Source organism: Ambystoma mexicanum, chromosome 13 (genome assembly GCF_040938575.1).
Source record: "Ambystoma mexicanum isolate Mex_15411 chromosome 13, UKY_AmexF1_1, whole genome shotgun sequence".
NCBI classification, from domain to species: domain Eukaryota; kingdom Metazoa; phylum Chordata; class Amphibia; order Caudata; family Ambystomatidae; genus Ambystoma; species Ambystoma mexicanum.
Window position 1 is genome coordinate 132,471,513 of NC_090938.1, and position 18,256 is coordinate 132,489,768.

At 46.4% G+C, this 18,256-nt stretch overlaps 1 protein-coding gene across 4 annotated transcripts in view; it reads left to right on the top strand.

Moving 5' to 3' along the window:
- Positions 1-18,256, top strand: part of SRPK1 (SRSF protein kinase 1) — a 936,001-nt gene that overhangs the window by 756,563 nt on the left and 161,182 nt on the right. For 2 of the 4 annotated variants that reach the window (XM_069633441.1, XM_069633439.1), the window contains 3 exons: positions 8,667-8,774; positions 9,189-9,258; positions 13,565-13,657. In XM_069633441.1, the coding sequence (XP_069489542.1) occupies positions 8,667-8,774; positions 9,189-9,258; positions 13,565-13,657 (271 nt within the window). Of the gene's footprint in view, positions 1-8,666; positions 8,775-9,188; positions 9,259-13,564; positions 13,658-13,956; positions 14,050-18,256 lie in introns of all 4 variants that reach the window. The other 2 variants (XM_069633440.1, XM_069633438.1) reach the window with 1 other exon arrangement.

The following is an 18,256-nucleotide window of genomic DNA, read 5'->3' on the forward strand; positions in this document are numbered from 1 at the left end:
CGCATCGTGGCCCCACCTCCGGACACTATACCGGCGCACATGCGCTGGCAACGTATGTATGTGATCTACTTGCCGGCTGCCTTAGAGTATTGTAAAGTGGCCTGCCGCACCAATGATGTGCTGTGGGGGGACCCTGGAGCCCGACTGGATTAGGAACCCAGGGGCACGCCCTGCAGTATGAGATGCAGCGCCAGCCCACCCGTATAAAGGATCAGCCTGTAAGCTAAGTGAGACAGGCACCAAGAGTGTACAAGTGCCTGCATACTGATATGTAGAAGAGTCTAGTGCTGTCCAGTAGGCATGTAGCTGAAACAGGGGGCATGAGGCAGAGAATAAAGCTGCTGATTAAAAACAGACCACGGTCCATAAGTGTCCTGGTGCACTGATATATCGGGGGCTGCCTGCAGGGGCGGGCAAGGGAAGGGAAAAGATAATGGGACAGATAAAAAGCTGGGGGTGTAAAATAGAGATACACCCGCTGTCTGGGGCTCATACCTGGCAAAGCGCAGGAGTAGTATGTAGTGAATGGATAGATGAGCAAAGACTGTAAAGCCAACCCTGCTCCTGGGGCCCTGGAATGGAAGGAGAAAAGGGATGTGACTGAAAGCAAATATGCAACCAGGGAGGGCTACAATGGTAGGCAGGGGATGGAAAAATCGGCAAACTGGTAACCTCCTTAATAATATCGGTTGTCCAGTGGTGCTGCCTCATTAAGGCCTGTTTCAATGGAACGTAACTTAAACACCCACCATGCTTCTTTGTAATTCAGGGCACTGGTGACGTTACCGGAGTTATGTATTTTTTCAAGCACCCACCATTTGAGTTGGTCCTGATTATGCTGTAATTCCAGGAAATGTGGGATCAGTGGTGCTGTGAGGGTCCGACATCTAATCCTGGATCCATGTTCTACAATACGTTTATGTATTGATCTGCTAGTCTGGCCTACGTACCGGAGGCCACAAGGGCATTCGATTACGTAGACGACATTGGGTGTTTTGCAATTGGTGTGCTGGCGTAACGTCCAGTCCTTGCCTTGGATTTTAAAGGTCTTTATTTTGTCCGTGAAACGGCAGACCGTGCAAGTCCCGCACGGGTAGTGGCCTGTAATTTCTCTTAGATTCTAGAGCCCTGTTCTGAGAGTTTTTTGGGGAGTCTGGCATGTGTGAGCCATTTACTGATGTTTTTAGAGCGTTTGAGGGCCATACGCGGTGGAGGTTCTCCAGGTAAGACTTGATGGATCAGTGGCCAGAATTGCTTGATGATGCTCTTGATCCTATTGGTGTTGGGTCCAAATGTAGTCACACAAGTGATTCTAGTATTTTCTTTGTCTCTAACTCTGGGCTCAAGCAATGTTTTGCGGGGGATACAGCAAACTTTTTTTTCTAGTGTTCCTGAGTAATTTCTGTGGGTACCCTCTGCTGTGAGTTTGGATTCCAGGATTTCTGCATGATTTGGTATTGATGGATGTCAGCAATTGCGTCTGAGCCTGAGAAATTGTCCGAATGGGAGATTAGTCTTGAGACTTTGTGGATGATTGCTTCGGTAGTGAAGAAGGGAATTCCTATTGGTTTCCTTTCTGAAGAGGGTGCATGTAAGTTTGCCCTCCTCCACTTTGATTGTGAGATCCAGGAAGTCAATCGTTGTTGCGCTGCTGGTTATGTTAAATTGCAGGTCTGTAGATCTTACATTAAGCCATTCATGAAAGGCCATAAGCATGTCGGCTGGGAGGGATCCTCACCTCCTAACAGGGAGGTGAGGATATGGAATGGAACCTACTCAGTTGCTTCTTTGACACTATTGATAAGGTCACTGCCTAACTCGAGAGCTGTGGGACCTGATAGTACCTGTAATGCCCTCCTGAATCAATCTCTGGAACGTTGGGCTAAGGTGCTATATATCTTATACCAGTGGATCGGAATAGTTCCTGATACCTGGAAGAAGAGCATTATACTGCCAATACACAAAAAAGGATCTCGCAAAGAACCGGCAAATTACAGAATGCTATTCATGCTAGACATCCCAGCCAAGATTTTTGCGAAAATACTATTGAAATTAACCAATGGATAGCTAGCTGTGCGATTCTTCCAAATAATCGATCTGGATGCAGAGCAAAGTCTTCCACATCCCATAACCTGTCAATTTTGGTTAGTGCAGTAGAATATTCATGGAAGAAATGTAGATTGCCTGTCTACGTCGCTTATATAGATTTCTCGGCTCCATTCAATAAGAAATTATGGGCTAAATTGAAAAAATGGGGAATATTGCATGCCTTGCTTAATATGATACAATTACTCTACCAGGATACTTCTGTCGGGGTGTGGTTAGATCTAGAAGAGAAATTGTCAGAAGACATACCCACAACACGAGGTGTTGAGCAAGGCTGCACTTTAGCAGCGACACTTTTTAATTTATATTTGGCAGACTTTTTAAGTGAGGTAGGTCAAATCCAGATAAACGACATTAAATTGGGTATAGCGAGGCTGGGATGGTTTGGATATGCCGACGACCTCCTTTTATTAGATTATACCCCAAAAGGACTCCAAGCAAAATTAAACGAACTTGAAAGTTTTGCCGAGGTGAATGATTTAGCCATTAATATTGATAAAACAAAAATCATGAATTTTGAATGTAAAAAGGCAAAGAAAAAGCCAATATGGCTGATTGATAAGAGAAGGATTGAAGTTGTAAATGAATATAAATATTTGGGTATAATTATAGATAATAAACTGAAATGGAAAAAACAATGGAATGAAACCAAAAGAAAGTGTGATTGCTACTATGGCTTTAAGTACATTTATTGGATGCCAAGGGAATATTTCTATTAGCACTGTGTTGAAACTCTACTCTGCAAATATTGGTTCTTGTATGTTGCTGAAATATGTGGATGCTATTTTAAAAATGAACTAGAGAAATTTGAAGCTAAAGTTCTAAAGATTTTGAGAATGCCCAAAAATGTGTCCTATGAGTATATATTGTTAGAATGTGAAGTGAATAGCGTTAACAGCCAAATTCAAGTAATGACTGTTATGTTATATACCAAAGTAACAATACTTAATGATACATTTGTGGTGAAGTTGATGGAAGAATTTAGATGCAGAGAAAACAATGTTGATTTTATAACCCTATGTAGATGGAGAGAGATGTACTATAAATGGATAGAGAATGATTATTTTAGTTGGGTTCTATTGAGTATTGCACAGATGAAAGGAAAACTGAAAAAGATATGAGTTAGATTGTGACCAATTGAAAGTGAATTTGGCAACCAAAGCAAATAGTGTTTTTTTTCTTGATCATTTGACAATTAGAGATAGTAAAGCCTCTTACCAATGTGCATACCCAGAAAGTAATACTATTACACTATTAGGTGGTACTTGAAGTTTAAATTCAATCTATGTAATGTATTGTCTATATTTGGAGCAAAAAAACGTGGATCTGTAAAGAACTTGGATACTGTAGACTCTGTGGGATAAATATTCTGGAAACTGCTTACCATATATTATGTGAGTGTGAAAGTCTGACCAGGCTGCATAACCTGTATCACATAAAATACAATAAGTATAAATGTAATGGTGTAGACCTGTGGCAAAAATTACTAAGTGGACATATGAATTTGATATGACATTTTTTTTGATGATCTTAGATATTTTAACTGAGCTATCAGATGGGATTTGTGTTTTAGAACTAACCTTATGCTATCATGTGACTGTATGATGATTTTTATGAGTTATATGCAAAAATTGTTTTGTTATAAGCATATTATAATAAATAAAATAAAAAAGAAAGTATAATTAAAGATCCAGCATATCCATTCCCCCCTGAGAGTAGGGTCGGCACAAAGTTTCCAAGGAGACGCAAGGATGTTTCCCGGCCCATATCAGTTTGATAATCATACTTTTAACACAATGCCAAAAAGAAGCGGGAGGCCAAATCGGAACATTATTGAACACATATAACAACTTGGGCAAAACCACCATCTAACACAATGAAATGCGAGCAGCCTGAGAGAGAGAAAGGCGGACCCAAGTGTCCATTCTGTGCTCCAAGAGTTTTAAGGCGGCAAGATAATGCTCCTCATACAGTCTACTGGGGGAAGTGGACACCCAAATAACGAATGCTTAGCGGACGCCACGCGAAGGAGTCCCCAACGTCTAGAGGGGAAACGCCCAGAGTGACTGGGAGCACCTCAGATTTTGCCCAATTGATACAAAGGCCAGATAGGGCCCCAAACTCCGAGACCACCTCTACCACAGGACTAAGATTAGTTTGTGGGTTTTTAATGTAAATTAACATATCCGCATATAAGGAAACAATTGACGTATGGGACCGAAGTGAGACCCCCCACCCCATGGGTATGATATTCCCTAAGAGCTCAGGCTACCGGTTCTATGGCTAGTGCAAATAAGATAGGGGAAAAAGGGACAACCATGCCTGGTGCCCCGCGATGGAAAGATGGGATCGGACTGGATTCCATTTGTATATACTAAGGCCCTCGGGGCAGTGCATAACAAATGGACCCACTGTAAAGACGTGCCCATCCCTGCCCTCCTGGGGACCTTGAAAAGGAAGGGCCATTCAACCGAGTCGAATGCCTTTTCCTCATCGAACGATGCCACTGCTATAGGGACCTCAGGATTAATGTTGTGCATCAGAGTGAACAATCTACGTAAGTTCTGCGTAGAACGGCCCGGTATGAAACTGGCCTGGTCCGGAAGGACCAGGGCTGGCATGAGAGGTAAAAGCCTATCTGCTAACAGCTTAGCTATAATCTTGTCAGTATATACTAAAGACAGTGGCCTATAGGATGCACAATGTCTGGAGTCCCTGTCTGGTTTAAGCAGGACAGTCACCAGAGCAGATCTAGTAGTCTCGGGGAGAACCCCGAGCGAAGCTCGTTGAGGACCTATCTAGGGTCAAGGATAACGCCACATTGAAATCCCCCGCCCAAACCACCTCATACCCAGGAAACGTACGTAAGTGCATGGCGCAATTCTGAAGGAATTCAGGGCAATCATAGTTGGGGCCATATATGCTTACAAATAGGACCAACCAGCCCGCAATTTCCCCTGCAACCAGAACTAACCGACCCTTCTGTATCAGTAAGTGTTTTATGCAGTTTGACGTTTAGTGAACAGTGAAAGTAGATGGCTACACCCCTGGAATGGGTAGAGTAGGACAAGGCATATCTAATGTACACGCCAGCCCGCCAACGCTAGCAATTTATGCTCCGGCCCCAGGTGTCTCTTGAACACACACTACGTTGTCGTGATGTCTCCTCGCGTAATTTGCATTGAGACAGGACTTTTTCCCATTAGTGAACCCCCGAATATTCCATGTGACCACAGTGAGTCGTTTTCAAAAGTCTCAGCCCCACGAGGCTGGATTACATCAGGCGAGAACAAAGACAGTAGTTATAAGCTTCTAGTAGCGCATAGAAGATGTATTCTGAACGTAAGAAATGTGGGGCAAAACCCAAGGTGCCAATAATACCCAAGAGAGCCCACCCACCCCCCTGAACCAAAACCCCAGTACTTCTTGTACAACCGTCAATACCCACTGAACTAGAACCCCCATCCCTCCCCCCAACCACGCCAGAAACCCCAATCTACCGGCTAACACATCCCTCCCCCCACCCACAGATCCCGCACTTAACACACCAACCAAAAAAAAAAAAAACAGTGCCGCTGGGCATGGGGGGTGCTGGCGGCCGCTGCAGATCCTTCTGTCCGGAGGCTATGCCAGATCACCTGAAGTATAAATAATAAACTTATTACCACATCAGCAGCGTTGATAAATTTGAAACAGATATATATATGCCCCTACGGGGGCCTCAAAGCGCACATAAACAATAATGCATAACAACCAGCGTTCAGATCAAGGGAAGCCCCGTGGGGATTCCTCCGGATCCGGAAGTTCAGTTGCGAATTTCTCTGCATCATCTGAAGAAGTGAAGAACAGGGTCTTGCCATCGTGCACTACCCTAAGCTTTGCAGGGTACAACATAGCATAGCGGACAGCCTTTTGTCTTGGAATGTTCTTAGCATTCTGAAACGGCTTCCTTTGGTCCAGGACTTGCTGGCTGAAGTCTGGAAATAGCCGTATTGTTGCAGAGCCCCATCTTGAAGTCTTTTTCTCCCTTCCCCCTCCTCAGCAGAGCATTGCGGTCTCTATAGTTGAAAATGCGGGCAATGATGGCCCTCTCCGGAGCGCCAGGGGGAGGCCGGTTCGCCAATGAATGGTGTGCTCGCTCCACCATGAAGTGGTTAGTGAGGGGGCGGGGGGGATTTTTGAGAATGTCCAACAGAAGCTTTTCAACAAACAGTTCCATATTGTCAATCTGTGTGGATTCTGCCACCCCCGTAATCCTTATATTGTTTCGCCTGGATCTCCCCTCAAGGTCCTTGTTCTTAGCCACAAATTTCCGTATCGTTTGTTGGAGGGAGGCGACCTCTCGCTGGAGCGTTGCAATTTTATCCTCACCGTCCCCAATTCTATGTTCGGCTTCAGACATCCTGCCGCACAGCTTATCAATCTGGACCGCGTATATGTCCACCTTGCACGATGGTGTCAATTTTTGCACCAAGACTGTCTGTGAATCCCCTTCAGTGCCAACAGGGTTTGATTAAGGACCCTGATATCTATCTGTGAGGAGTTGGAGCTTGAGTACTGTTGTGGCGGATCACGGTCTTGTCTGGCAAATTGCTCCATTCTGGATTGCGTCTTTTGGTTGCCCATAGCAGGCAGACCCTGCAAGAACTTTTGAAGCGTGAAGGGCTATCTCTGTGAAAAAAGACCCCAGTGTAAACTAAAGGGATCGCTCTGGGTAACTCTCCGTCATCAAAGGCCCAGACCGCTCTATGCAGCTCCACACAATTAAAAACCAATGGCCAGCGTGGAGCACTGCCAGGGGGCGGAAGCAAGCCGTCCAGGACATCCAAGTGATCTCAAGAGGCCAAGATCGAGACCCGGACCCCCCCTTCACCCAGGACCTCCAACTCTGTGTCCAGTGTTACTACCCCGGGTACTCAGCAGGAGAAGGCACCCACTAGCCACCCGTCTTGCATGTGAAGAAGATGCAGCAAGCTGAGTCTTCCATCAACCCAGTCTACAATTTGGTCCTGGGATGAGGCGCTGGACCTTCACCAGCCTCACAGGGCGACCCCCGTGAGAAAAGTCCCAATCCTGGATTAGCAACAGAAAAAAAGTGTGATGGCGACAGCCCCTCACCAGTGAGGAAGTTTAAGTGTGCTTCGAATGTGACCCCTCCAAGATATTTCAGAAAAGACTTCAGGGGCGAGAAAATGGGTATGCCCTTCATATTGTGCTGCAAATAGGTGAGGAGATCCTGGGCTGGGTCTACCCCTTGCAGTCCGTTTGTTGGAAAGCGGGAGATGAGCTCAGTCTTCTTCCAGCCTTGTCTGCAAGCGCACACGGAGTGACAGGCGGGATCTCCAAGTGGGTGAGTGCCATAAACAGTGTGTGAAGGGGTAGGCCCACCTCAAGGTTAGACACCGGGGCAAGCTCCAGCGATGCCGGTGTGCTGGGCAGACCCCCCCCCCCCCCTCCCCGGGGCCAAGGGCTGCAGCCCAGATCCGACTGCAGCGCCCCTCCTGCTGCGCCACCAAAGATAATGGGCCTCAACCCAAAGTGCACTCCAGGAGATGGGGACCTCAGGGCGCCGCACCAGTGCTCCACCTCCTGGTCCCAGCGGTCAGAAGAGCCCGGGACAAGGACCCACCAGGCGCTACCACAGCAAAAGAGACATCAGCAGTATCCGGCGTGGGGAGCACAGGGGAAGCGAATCATCGCCACCAATTAACTCATTCCCAGCAGACCTCAAGAGGGCCGCAACGAGGCTCACCTCCAGGCTACAGACGCTGCACGCCGCCGGCGAGAATGGCCGCCCCTCAGCCTCCAAGGTGCACCAGCACCAAAGCGGGCCCCAAAGTAGGATCGGGGCGGGGAGAACCACCCCCACCAGGCGCCGCCACGCATCAGCAGACAGACCCTGCAGGGGCGCCCAGATGACACTCCAGCTCCCTTCACTCTGGACCGAGCTTCAGCCGTTTGTTTTGGGGGAAGGGCAGCGCACCACAGATCGCAGGGTCAAGAACTCTGAATATCGCCGGGAACCTCAATCCGCCGAGCTTGCCACTTCATCCAGTGATGCCGGGCACTCTCCGCTGCAGTCTAGCTACAGTATCCCAGCTGGTTACCGCAATTTTCAGAGTGGATTTTGTCCGAATATGTAAGCCTCCAGCGGAGCGCTTTTAGGCTGCGGCCATCTTGCGCGTCGCGTCAGGGCGCCCTCCCCACACTGGTTTTTAAGTGGTCTTAATCTAGACAGTTTGTAATCTCCCCTAGGAGTTTAGGGGCTGGGGGAGAGGTGGTACATATAAGATGTGACTAAGGCTTACGTGGTAAAGCGTTGGGGTACTGGTGCAGCTTGGTACTCCACACAAACAGTGGAGGAAAATCCTCAAATATGTAGCCTCTGGGTGGTAGTGGTGCACAGTATAAATCAACATAACATTGTTTTGAACATGTTCCTCTATATTGTAGCTGTTGGTTAAGTCTTTGCATTGTTTATAGATTAAACTGCTGTAGTATGAGGGGTCTTTGTTACTATACATGCTTACTGAGGTACAAGCCATGGTTTTCTTTTCCAGCATAAGCATTTCACAGAAGACATTCAGACCCGCCAGTACCGCTCCCTAGAAGTTCTGATTGGTTCAGGATATAATACCCCTGCTGATATTTGGAGCACAGCTTGTATGGTGAGTAAACGGGTTTGTGGCATTACATGTGTATGCTATTTTTCCTCCTTATTCGATTTGCACTGTCACGTCGTTGATCTCAGTCATTTCTGCGCCTGAACGCAATGCACTGCATGATTTTCATGTTTTAAACTAGTCCTCCCTGCTAGTAATTGAGTAGCTGTGTAATACTAATGTATGCCTGCAATTTATTGTGCTGTTTATTTTTATGTTTGCATAGACTAGTCTTTCGAAGGGAAGGGCTTCCCACCCACAGCACCAAGATGCCATAACAATGGCAGTAGGCATAATACACATTTCAAATATCATACCAGCAAACTCTGTGCATAGGCAACCCACTTGCTCCACACACTTGTTTCTTGTGCCTTTATTTGCATTCGGTTAGACTCCTGACCTTGATTTTTTTTTTTTCAGGCTTTTGAATTGGCAACAGGTGACTTCTTATTTGAACCCCATTCTGGGGAAGATTACTCCCGGGATGAAGGTGAGTATCTTTCTTTGCAGTCATTAGATGGTTGGGGTTTTGGTTAAGTAGTGGGCAAAAGTTTGTCATTGGTCCTTTAAAAAAATAAAATGCAAGGTTGAATTTTGATAAATTATATTGGATTAACAGAATGTTATGCTAAAAAGCACTAATACATGAGCTTTTGAAGTTGCATAGATCTCCATATAACGAGCTTTACATCTGATCTGCAACTTTGAAAGCTTATGCATTAGTCATAGCATATTTTTAGTTAGTCCAATGAAAGACATCAAAACTCAATCCTTTGTTAGGTAGTGGGTAAGAAATGTGACGAGGAAAGTGGCTTAAGGAGTTGGCTTGTAGAATATGCAAAGGGCACTATAGTAATTAAGATTTCAAGAATGTATTCTGCACAGGGACAGGTGAACAAGTTATCAATTGCACGATTGGAACAGTTTTAGGCTGTTTAGTTTTTACTTGGGGGAGGATAGACTTGTGAGAGGACAGAGTTGAGCTTAGTTCCGCTGTAGGGGCTTAATGGTTATACCTTGAGACCTGCCCCTGTGCCCCATCTTCCCCACCTTGTGCACGTAAATGCTTGTATTTTCTTAATGCTTCTCTAGCTCCTCTGCTTACTATTGTATTTCCTGTTTTTTGGGTTAGTAGGAAGGGTGGATCATTTGGGTTTAGGGACAGAATGTCCTGTTAATCAGGATAAATGTGGCTTGTCCATTACATCTCAACTATTTTACCGCACTCTTATATCTGGTTGTTAAGAAGTTGCTAGCTATGCCCCTCACTCAGTGGCAGGATAGACACCTGCTCCACAAAGCTCAAAAATGTGGTGAGCAGTGCTGGGCTAATGTGTGGTCATTTCATTTCCAAGTCCCTGACTACCGAGTAGGTCAACATCTAACACACATGCAGCATTGGCTACTTTTTTTTTTTTTCCTTGATTCCAATACCTAAAAACTACTTTTTTAGGCCAGTTTGTTCCCAAAAAAAGGAGCATCCAGTTATGTGAGTGGCGCCAGTGCAACAACCGTAATTGTCTGATAGTTGAAGGTACTCCCATCGCATTTCCCTAGCCGTTGATGAAACTCTAGTCATAGCCCATCATTAAGGAATCATCCTAACCCAGCCAGAATTGGTCAGTTTGAGAGAGAGTAACAGTGAACCGAGGATGATTTTTTTTTTCTTTTTTCTTTTCACTGGAATGGCTGGTTTTGCCCACTTTTAGCTTTAGTACAAGGTTCCTTGCTTATTTGGCAAGCTGTTCAGATTGATCTTATTTATATTGGTAAGTGGCCAGCACCCACTTGTACTGTACTGGCTAACCATGAACCTTCATAACTTGTGTTGTGATCAGTCAAATTTTTGACCTATTCCTTCTCCCAGTTGGCTTCTAAGATGGGCACAATAAAAGCTGCTTTAAGGGTTGCCTTCTATTTGACTGAGGAAGTTACAGTATAATTGTATTCCTGCTGCCCTCTTCATGTTTTCTTGAACTTCATTGGAATGCACAAAATATTGCTAGTTGCGACAGCCTTGGTGTAGCCATGTGTTATGCGACTACCACAACCTTCTGTGGTTGCGGCTCTAACTAGTCTCTGGCTCCCCAACAAGTACCAACCTAATATCGCAAGAAGGATTACATATGCAATACTAAAGAGTGGATGGAAGGATTTGAAATATTCCTTTTCACTGACATGCTCTCTGGAACACTCCAAACCATTGTTCAGCCTGCTATGGCATTAAGAAAGAGGGGAGACTGTATGTAGATCAAGTTTGGTCCCACGCTAATGGGGACAGTCCTCCTCAAATTCAGACCACAAGCCAATCTGTGACATGTTTTTGCCTCGTTGGGTATCATTGATGTACAGCTTTGGTCTTGTGTGTCATGCTTGCTGGCCTACCCATCCAAATTAGGATGAATTACGCTATAATTGATGGTGGGCCCCTAACCTATTTGCATGTGACTAGTCCCCTCCTGTAATGCACAGGCAAAAACAATTAAATGGAGGATGGCCATTGCAATGCTAGTCGTTAAAATTAATTGAAAGTTAGTCACCAAAATGTGTTTCTTGTCCCAGCAGACTGGATTCATTCTTTGCCTTTCTTCTGACGCTGAATTTAAAGGCATAGTTCCAGAATAGCTGGTTTCTTCTCACTTGCACCCTATGAGCACATCCAACACATTCTGCTTCTAGTATGTAGGTTTTCAGATCTTGCACGGACGTGAACTTATACCCATAAAGCCTTGTTGGGTATACCCTTGATGTCCTACATGGTCTTGTAGACCTTCCTTTTGGGCAAATGATCTCAAGGGATCCCTCCAAACAAATACCTACTTTTCAGCGGTATTTCACTGGTTTACCTTATCTCAATGCTGTCTCCCCTAACCTAGCTCTACTCTGGAAATATTATTGTGCTGAAATTGGCTTTCAAAATGATTTTGCTAGTGGCCTCCACATCCGCCAGGCTTTGCCTGGTTTTCCAAACTGGTGCAGCTAAGCTTTGAACTCTCCCAAGTTTTCCTTTAAATGTGGCTTCCATATTAAATCTATTATGGCTGAATCTCCCCAGCCCTACAGGTAAGTGGCTAACCAGCCACAGTTACTCACTCAAACAGGCGTACACTCCAACAAAATAGCAAAATTATGCCTGACAAAGAATGGGAATCCATGGACACAAAGGTCCAGTGATATCGCTAAATCAGTCGTACCAGCAGAGCTGTGCCATTACTGGCTAGCCTGAAGATTACTTTAAATTAAAACTGTATCTTTAAATTCATATTGCTAGTTGCTGAGAAGTATGGATTTCAAAAAGATGTATTGGTTTTGTATTTTTACTCTCCAGAGAAATATTGGGACTCGAACTTCTTTTTCAGTCCCTAAAATAATTAATTTTACTCACTATTTCAGAAAATGGAGAAAAATAACCCCTCTAGAAAATATTATCTGAAACCTTGGATCGACCTGACGTAGACTTGTTCTCAAACAGTGCAGGTGTCTCGAGCTATTCCTTTGCGTTTTGACAGAATAGATTGTCAATCTTCTCCTTTTTGGTTCCTTCAAGGGCTACTCCCTCTGTTTCAAGGTCCCCTCATCACCAAGGGGCTTTCCTTAAGACTTGAGACATTCTAATACATGTTCTTGTTGGGCCTACACTTCTTGAAGCATTAAAAGCTCATCCACAGTAGGCTTTGACAGCACCACTGCCATTTCAAAAGCATGGTTACTTCTCTAAGATCCGAAGGCAGCTAATTTTGTAAGTTTGCATGCATTTTGCACGTTCCCCTCTGAATTTGTTGTCCCGAGCAGACTTGACTGGCTTGGTTATTCTATCGAGTATTCATGCTTGAAAATATCCCTGATCACTACAGTCCAATATGAAGCCTCAATTAGGATTAGTTATGTAGTCTGTCCCAACCATCTATGGTAATCTGACTTGTGGTAAGTAGTGAAGAGCTAGCCTTTCAAGAAATCCGGTATCGCCAATCCATCACATTTACGCCTTGCACTTGCATGGTTTCTATTGCAAGATGTGATTATGAAGGATTGGAGACAATGGATTCTTTTAACAGGCGGCTTTTCACTGCAGTTAACTGCATCAACCCGTCCTGTGCAGATCACACATGCATGTCATTTCCCAGGCTAGCCACATTTTGGAGCATTGAGAAACAGGTGTGTCCTCTGCCACTAGGTTCTTGGGCTCCCCATTAATATTTGTGAATTTGACCAACTGATTAAGAGTGCCAGATTCAACATAAGGATAATATTTCTGAGTTCCCATTCATCCTATAATCTTGTTTGGTCAGCTTAGTTGGCACATCCTGGGCACCCCCGACACCTCCGTGTGCGTCTGCCAGCTGAGTGTCGGATACTTGATCATGTTTTACATGAATGATTTGCTGACGCTTTGGCCGTTCAGAACCGCCATGTTCATTCAAAGTAGAAAAGTCTTTAAAAAGACCACCACACAGTTTAAATATTTGAGGGTTTGGAGGATGAGAAATAGCGAAGGCAGCTTGAATAGATGTAAATTAATGAGGGCAAGCATATAGTTGTTGAAGGTGCAAGAGGGATCAGGATTGATGCATCAGTGCCGAGGGTGGAGATGGACGGGTGGTGTAAAAATATAAAAACAGATCTTTTGGAGGAAAGATTCTAGCATTGGGTGAAAGTGCGGGGATCAGTTGCTTAGACCAGGAGCACTGCACAGCCAACCTTTGACTCTAAGGGGTTATTCTAGCATGATTCTGCCTTTTCCTCTGCTTCATGCTGGTCTGTCTGTCATTGTCTTCTTTCTTCCCCTTCTGTTTTAGACCACATTGCGCACATTATAGAGCTGATAGGCAGGATTCCGCGGCACTTTGCCCTCTGTGGGAAGTATTCAAAGGATCTCTTCAATCGCAGAGGTAGTATTGCTTCTCCCCTCACCCTTCTTCCCCTTCCCCTACTTGTGGGCGTCAGGGATGCAGACAGGAGCAGATAGTACAGCATCGATTCAAGAGCTGCTCAACTGGTACCGAAGGTCGATTCCAAAATGGAAGGGGTTAGGGATGCCAAGCAAGTCTGGTCTGGTTTGGTCTGAGAAAGAGGAGGCCTGGTGTCGTGAGGCATGTATGCCTGTCTGTCCGTGTCCAGTCTTGCCTGCTCTGTATTGATGCCATTATGTGTCTCTCTTCCCTTTTGAAACGATTTTTGGAACTTGCAGATCACATTGCATTGATCATAGAACTTCTGGGGAAAGTACCTCGCAAGCTTATTGTGGCAGGAAAGTACTCCAAGGATTTTTTCAACAAAAAAGGTAAAAATGATCATTTTTCCTTGAATGCGCTTATCTGACATTCAGCTGGTGAGATGTTAAGACACTAACAGGTAATACTGACACACATCCAAGGTCTCCAACCCCACAAACTACCTGTTTCTAACTCCCACATGACAAGCTCTTGCTAGACTTCTCTGCTGTCCAGGCCAATCTTTCATACTAACTCCAAATCAGTCCGCAGATCTTGAAAAGCTATTTTTGGTAATCTACCCCAGAACCAGTCATACCTTCTCAAAGCCAGTACCAAGCTTTGGGTCACTGGTCTGCAACTCCTTTACACCTTATTTGTTAAGCCCACCTCTAAGAAACCATGTCTTGAATTCCCACAACCCACATAGACTCCCTCTCACTTTGGTCTGCTGCACCAACAAGACCCTGGTCATCGGCCAAGATGCTAGGACAACTCCTTGGAATGAGCCTGTGTCCCATTCATCAACCTATCACATACACGCACACTGTGACCCTGATGTGATATCACTTTGCAGCTCCTTTAATGCTGTGGTCTACATTCCACTCTGCACACTTTCCATAAAGTAGACATTGGCTATTAGGGGCTGGGATGGATTGGGGATGCAAACTTATCTTACCTACCCAGTGCTCTGCAGTTCCATGGTCCTGGTCTGCAGTCCTAACAATGTATCCTACTTGGAGAGCAACAACCACTAATTGCAGCCCATTTCTTCAATTCATCCCCTCACTCAGTTCTGCCTAATTATCACCACTCAACTGTCGTAGTCAGTGGTCTGCAGTACGCCCTGGAGCCATGGTTTGGTTTCCTCCACCAATCCCTCCCACCTGCTCAGAATTGACTACATCATTGCAGTAATCGCCAATCCTTCTGCTTCTGCTTCATCTGTTCATGGTTATGTAATACCCCATACTCTGAATCTGCTCCCAGCTGTTACAGGGAATGGGTGCAGGTAACGGTGGTCTCCAAGAAGCCTCTGTGCTCTTCATCCTGTCATCCCCCACACATCCCTTAATAAGCCAGGGACATGAGCAATCCCATCGTCTGTGTTTAGGGGAAGTAATTCACCTAAAAGGTGGTCTGTATCAGCCCCTAGCTCTTTGACCCAATCGCACAATGCAAGTATTTCTGCCACAAAACCTATGGTCTCCAACTAATCTCTTGATCTACCGCCACCCGCCCCCACTCCCCCACCTTTCCTAGAAGCAAGAATGGCCCAGGGGGAAGAAAGGTGCAACTAACACTGACTCATCCTTCTCCAGAGAACTAGTTTTTCTCCAGCATTGGATCTTTCATGGATTCACATGCTTAGAATATTCCCCGTCGTCAGGCTGGGAATCCCCGGTACATTATATAGACCCTTTCCCGTAGGAAAACTTTTTCGACGCTTATGCGTCCTATCCACCTCGTTTTGCATCATGCGTGCCCACGCCGTCGGGGCGTCATGACACAAATACAGGCCCCGCCCCCGCGCTCCCTCAGATTTCAACCGTCTTTCAAAGTAGTGGGATCCTCGTGTTTTACTACTAGTGAAAACTAGGTTGTTTTGTCTGTTTCGCTTCGGCGAAGTTCAAATTCTAGGAGAATTATGTCTGGAAAAGCGTTATTTCGCCCGTGTGCAACCTGTGGCCTCAAAAAGGTTTATGAAGGAGATGGCCACATGGACTGTATCTACTGTCTCCACCCACACCACTCGGCGGATACATGTGAAATTTGTCAGGGTTTCTCCCAAAAAACCCTTAAGGACCGAAAAAGAAGGCTAGTCGACTGGCTTAATGACGGAGCAGGGGCCTACCCGGCTTCGGAAGTTGGCTCCACGGCCTCCAGGAGTAGATCGGAACCTCCATCGAAGAAGGTACGGCCAGCTGAAATGCGCTCTGAGGACAAGCATAAGAGGAAACAGGATGGATCTTCCTCATCGCATAAAAAGTCCTCCTCCTCATCATCTAAGACGGAGAGGCTAGCGCTGTCAAAATCCTCCTCAGGGGACCGTCCCAGGTCTTCCATGAGTCGGGAAGCCTCAGCCGGGAAGTCGGCATCCAAATCGACGACGAAGTCTAAGGGCTCGACGACGACGACGACTTGCTCGTCGACCTCGGTGTCATTGACGATGCCTATTACCGTCCAAGCAGCAGCGGGGGGGATTCCCCCGTCAACGGAGACTCAGTCCATGGCTTGGCTGCCCGAGGTCTATGACCCGATCCCCCCGGAAGTCTTACTGCAGCCAGACACGGCCGGCTCGGCGGAAGGAGAAGGTGATCTGGTTCTGCAGCCATCGGATTTAGGCTTACGGCCTTCCACGTCAACGGCGACGAGCGCGAATGGGGGTATGGTACCGATATCGTCCACGTTATTGACCCCCCAGACGGTTTTGTCTCTGGATGTGCTTAATACTCTTCAGAAGCTCCTGCAGCGGCTGGATACGCAGTTTCCTCAGCCCGGGACTTCATCGTCACTTTTGTCTGTACCTTCCGTCGACGAGCAAACGGGTACGGCTCGATCGACGACAAAACACCCGTCGGCTCCCCAGGCAATGAAAGATCGTCCTCGAGCACAGGAGGAGGGTGAGTTGTCGGAGTCCGATTCTGTACTGGGGGACTCAGGGTCAGATATCTCCATGTCACCTTCGAGGGACCCAACATGGAATTCGGATGTAGAGTTAGAGTCTACGAGGAGCCAGTCACAGCCATCTCCCCCGGATGATGTGGGAGCCTTCCATGCAATGATGGGGAAAGCTTGTTCTGAATTCGGCTTGATTCCGGAGGAGCAGAAGAAAGACTGTTTCCTTTTTGACCATATGGGCCAAAGGAGAAAATCAGTATTTGCCATCCCAATCCTGGACCACGTGTGGCAAGAAGGTCTCAAGACGATGCGACATCCGTTCTCGGAGCCAGCCATAAAGGGTCGGATCGAGAAAAAGTTTAAAGCTCCGGAGTCCACTCCAAAATGTCTAACATCGCAACCTCTGTCTGACTCGGTGGTGTCGGCGGCAGCGGCTAGGAAGGCCAGGGTCCAGCAAAAATGTTCAACGCCACCTGAAAGCGAAGCTAGGAGACAGGACTCCTTTGGAAAGAAGGTGCTCTCGGTCGGAGCGACGACAGTAAGAGCAGCCAATTCCTTAGCGATCGTGTCACGATATGATAGGGAAATGTGGCACAAACTAGCCCCTATCCTAGAACACCTGCCAGACGAACACCGGAAAGCAGCTATGTTACTGGTGCGGGACGGCGAAGAGGCCTCAAACCACGCTATCAATATCGCAGTTGACCTAGCAGAATCTGGGTTCAAACAAATCAACCATGGAGTAGTACTTCGTCGGCAAGCGTGGCTCAAATGTACTACTTTCCGTCCTGAAGTACAGTACAAAGTCCTTGACATGCCATGCGAAGGGGAACACCTGTTTGGCGAAAAGGTTGATGAAGCGCTGAAAGGGATGAAAGAAGACACGGACACTGCTAGGTCCCTCGGCGCCCTTCAAACGGGTAGAAATTTTCGTTCTTTTCGCCCCTTCAGGGGTGCTTCTGGAAACTCCCGCTTTGGAGCTTCGAGGGACCGTGGATTCAACAGGCCCTCTTACTCTTCACAAGGGTTCAGACGAGCGTCCCAGTCGGCACGTAGAAGCAGGGATTATCAAGCCTCCAGACGGCGAGGCTCAGGTCCGTCGTCGACGAAGTCCAAGCAAACCAGCAACCAATGACGGCCTTCGGAACGTCCTGGGGGGTCGAGTCTCATCACTTCGACCGATGGAAATGCATCACCACAGATCGATGGGTCCTAGACACGATTCGCATGGGTCATGCGCTGCAATTCAAAGACAAGCCTCCGCGTCTTCCTCCTTTATTCTCGACACAGCCCCACCTCCGAATCCTAAGACAAGAGGCGGCGCTTATGTTGCAAAAAGGGGCGGTAGAGAGAGTTCCTGTAGCACAGGAAGGACAAGGAGTTTATTCCAGGTTCTTTGTTGTAAAAAAGCCAAACGGCAAATGGAGGCCCATTCTCGACCTGAGGGTACTCAACAAGTGGCTAAAGAGCCTAAAATTCAAAATGCTAAAGCTCCAAGAGGTTATCAGGTCGGTGCAACCCATGGATTATCTATCATCACTAGACCTTCAAGATGCTTATTTTCACATTCCAATACGCCCACGACACAGGAGGTATTTAAGATTCGTCGTCGGGAGAAAGCATTTTCAGTTCAAGGTCCTCCCATTCGGGCTCAAG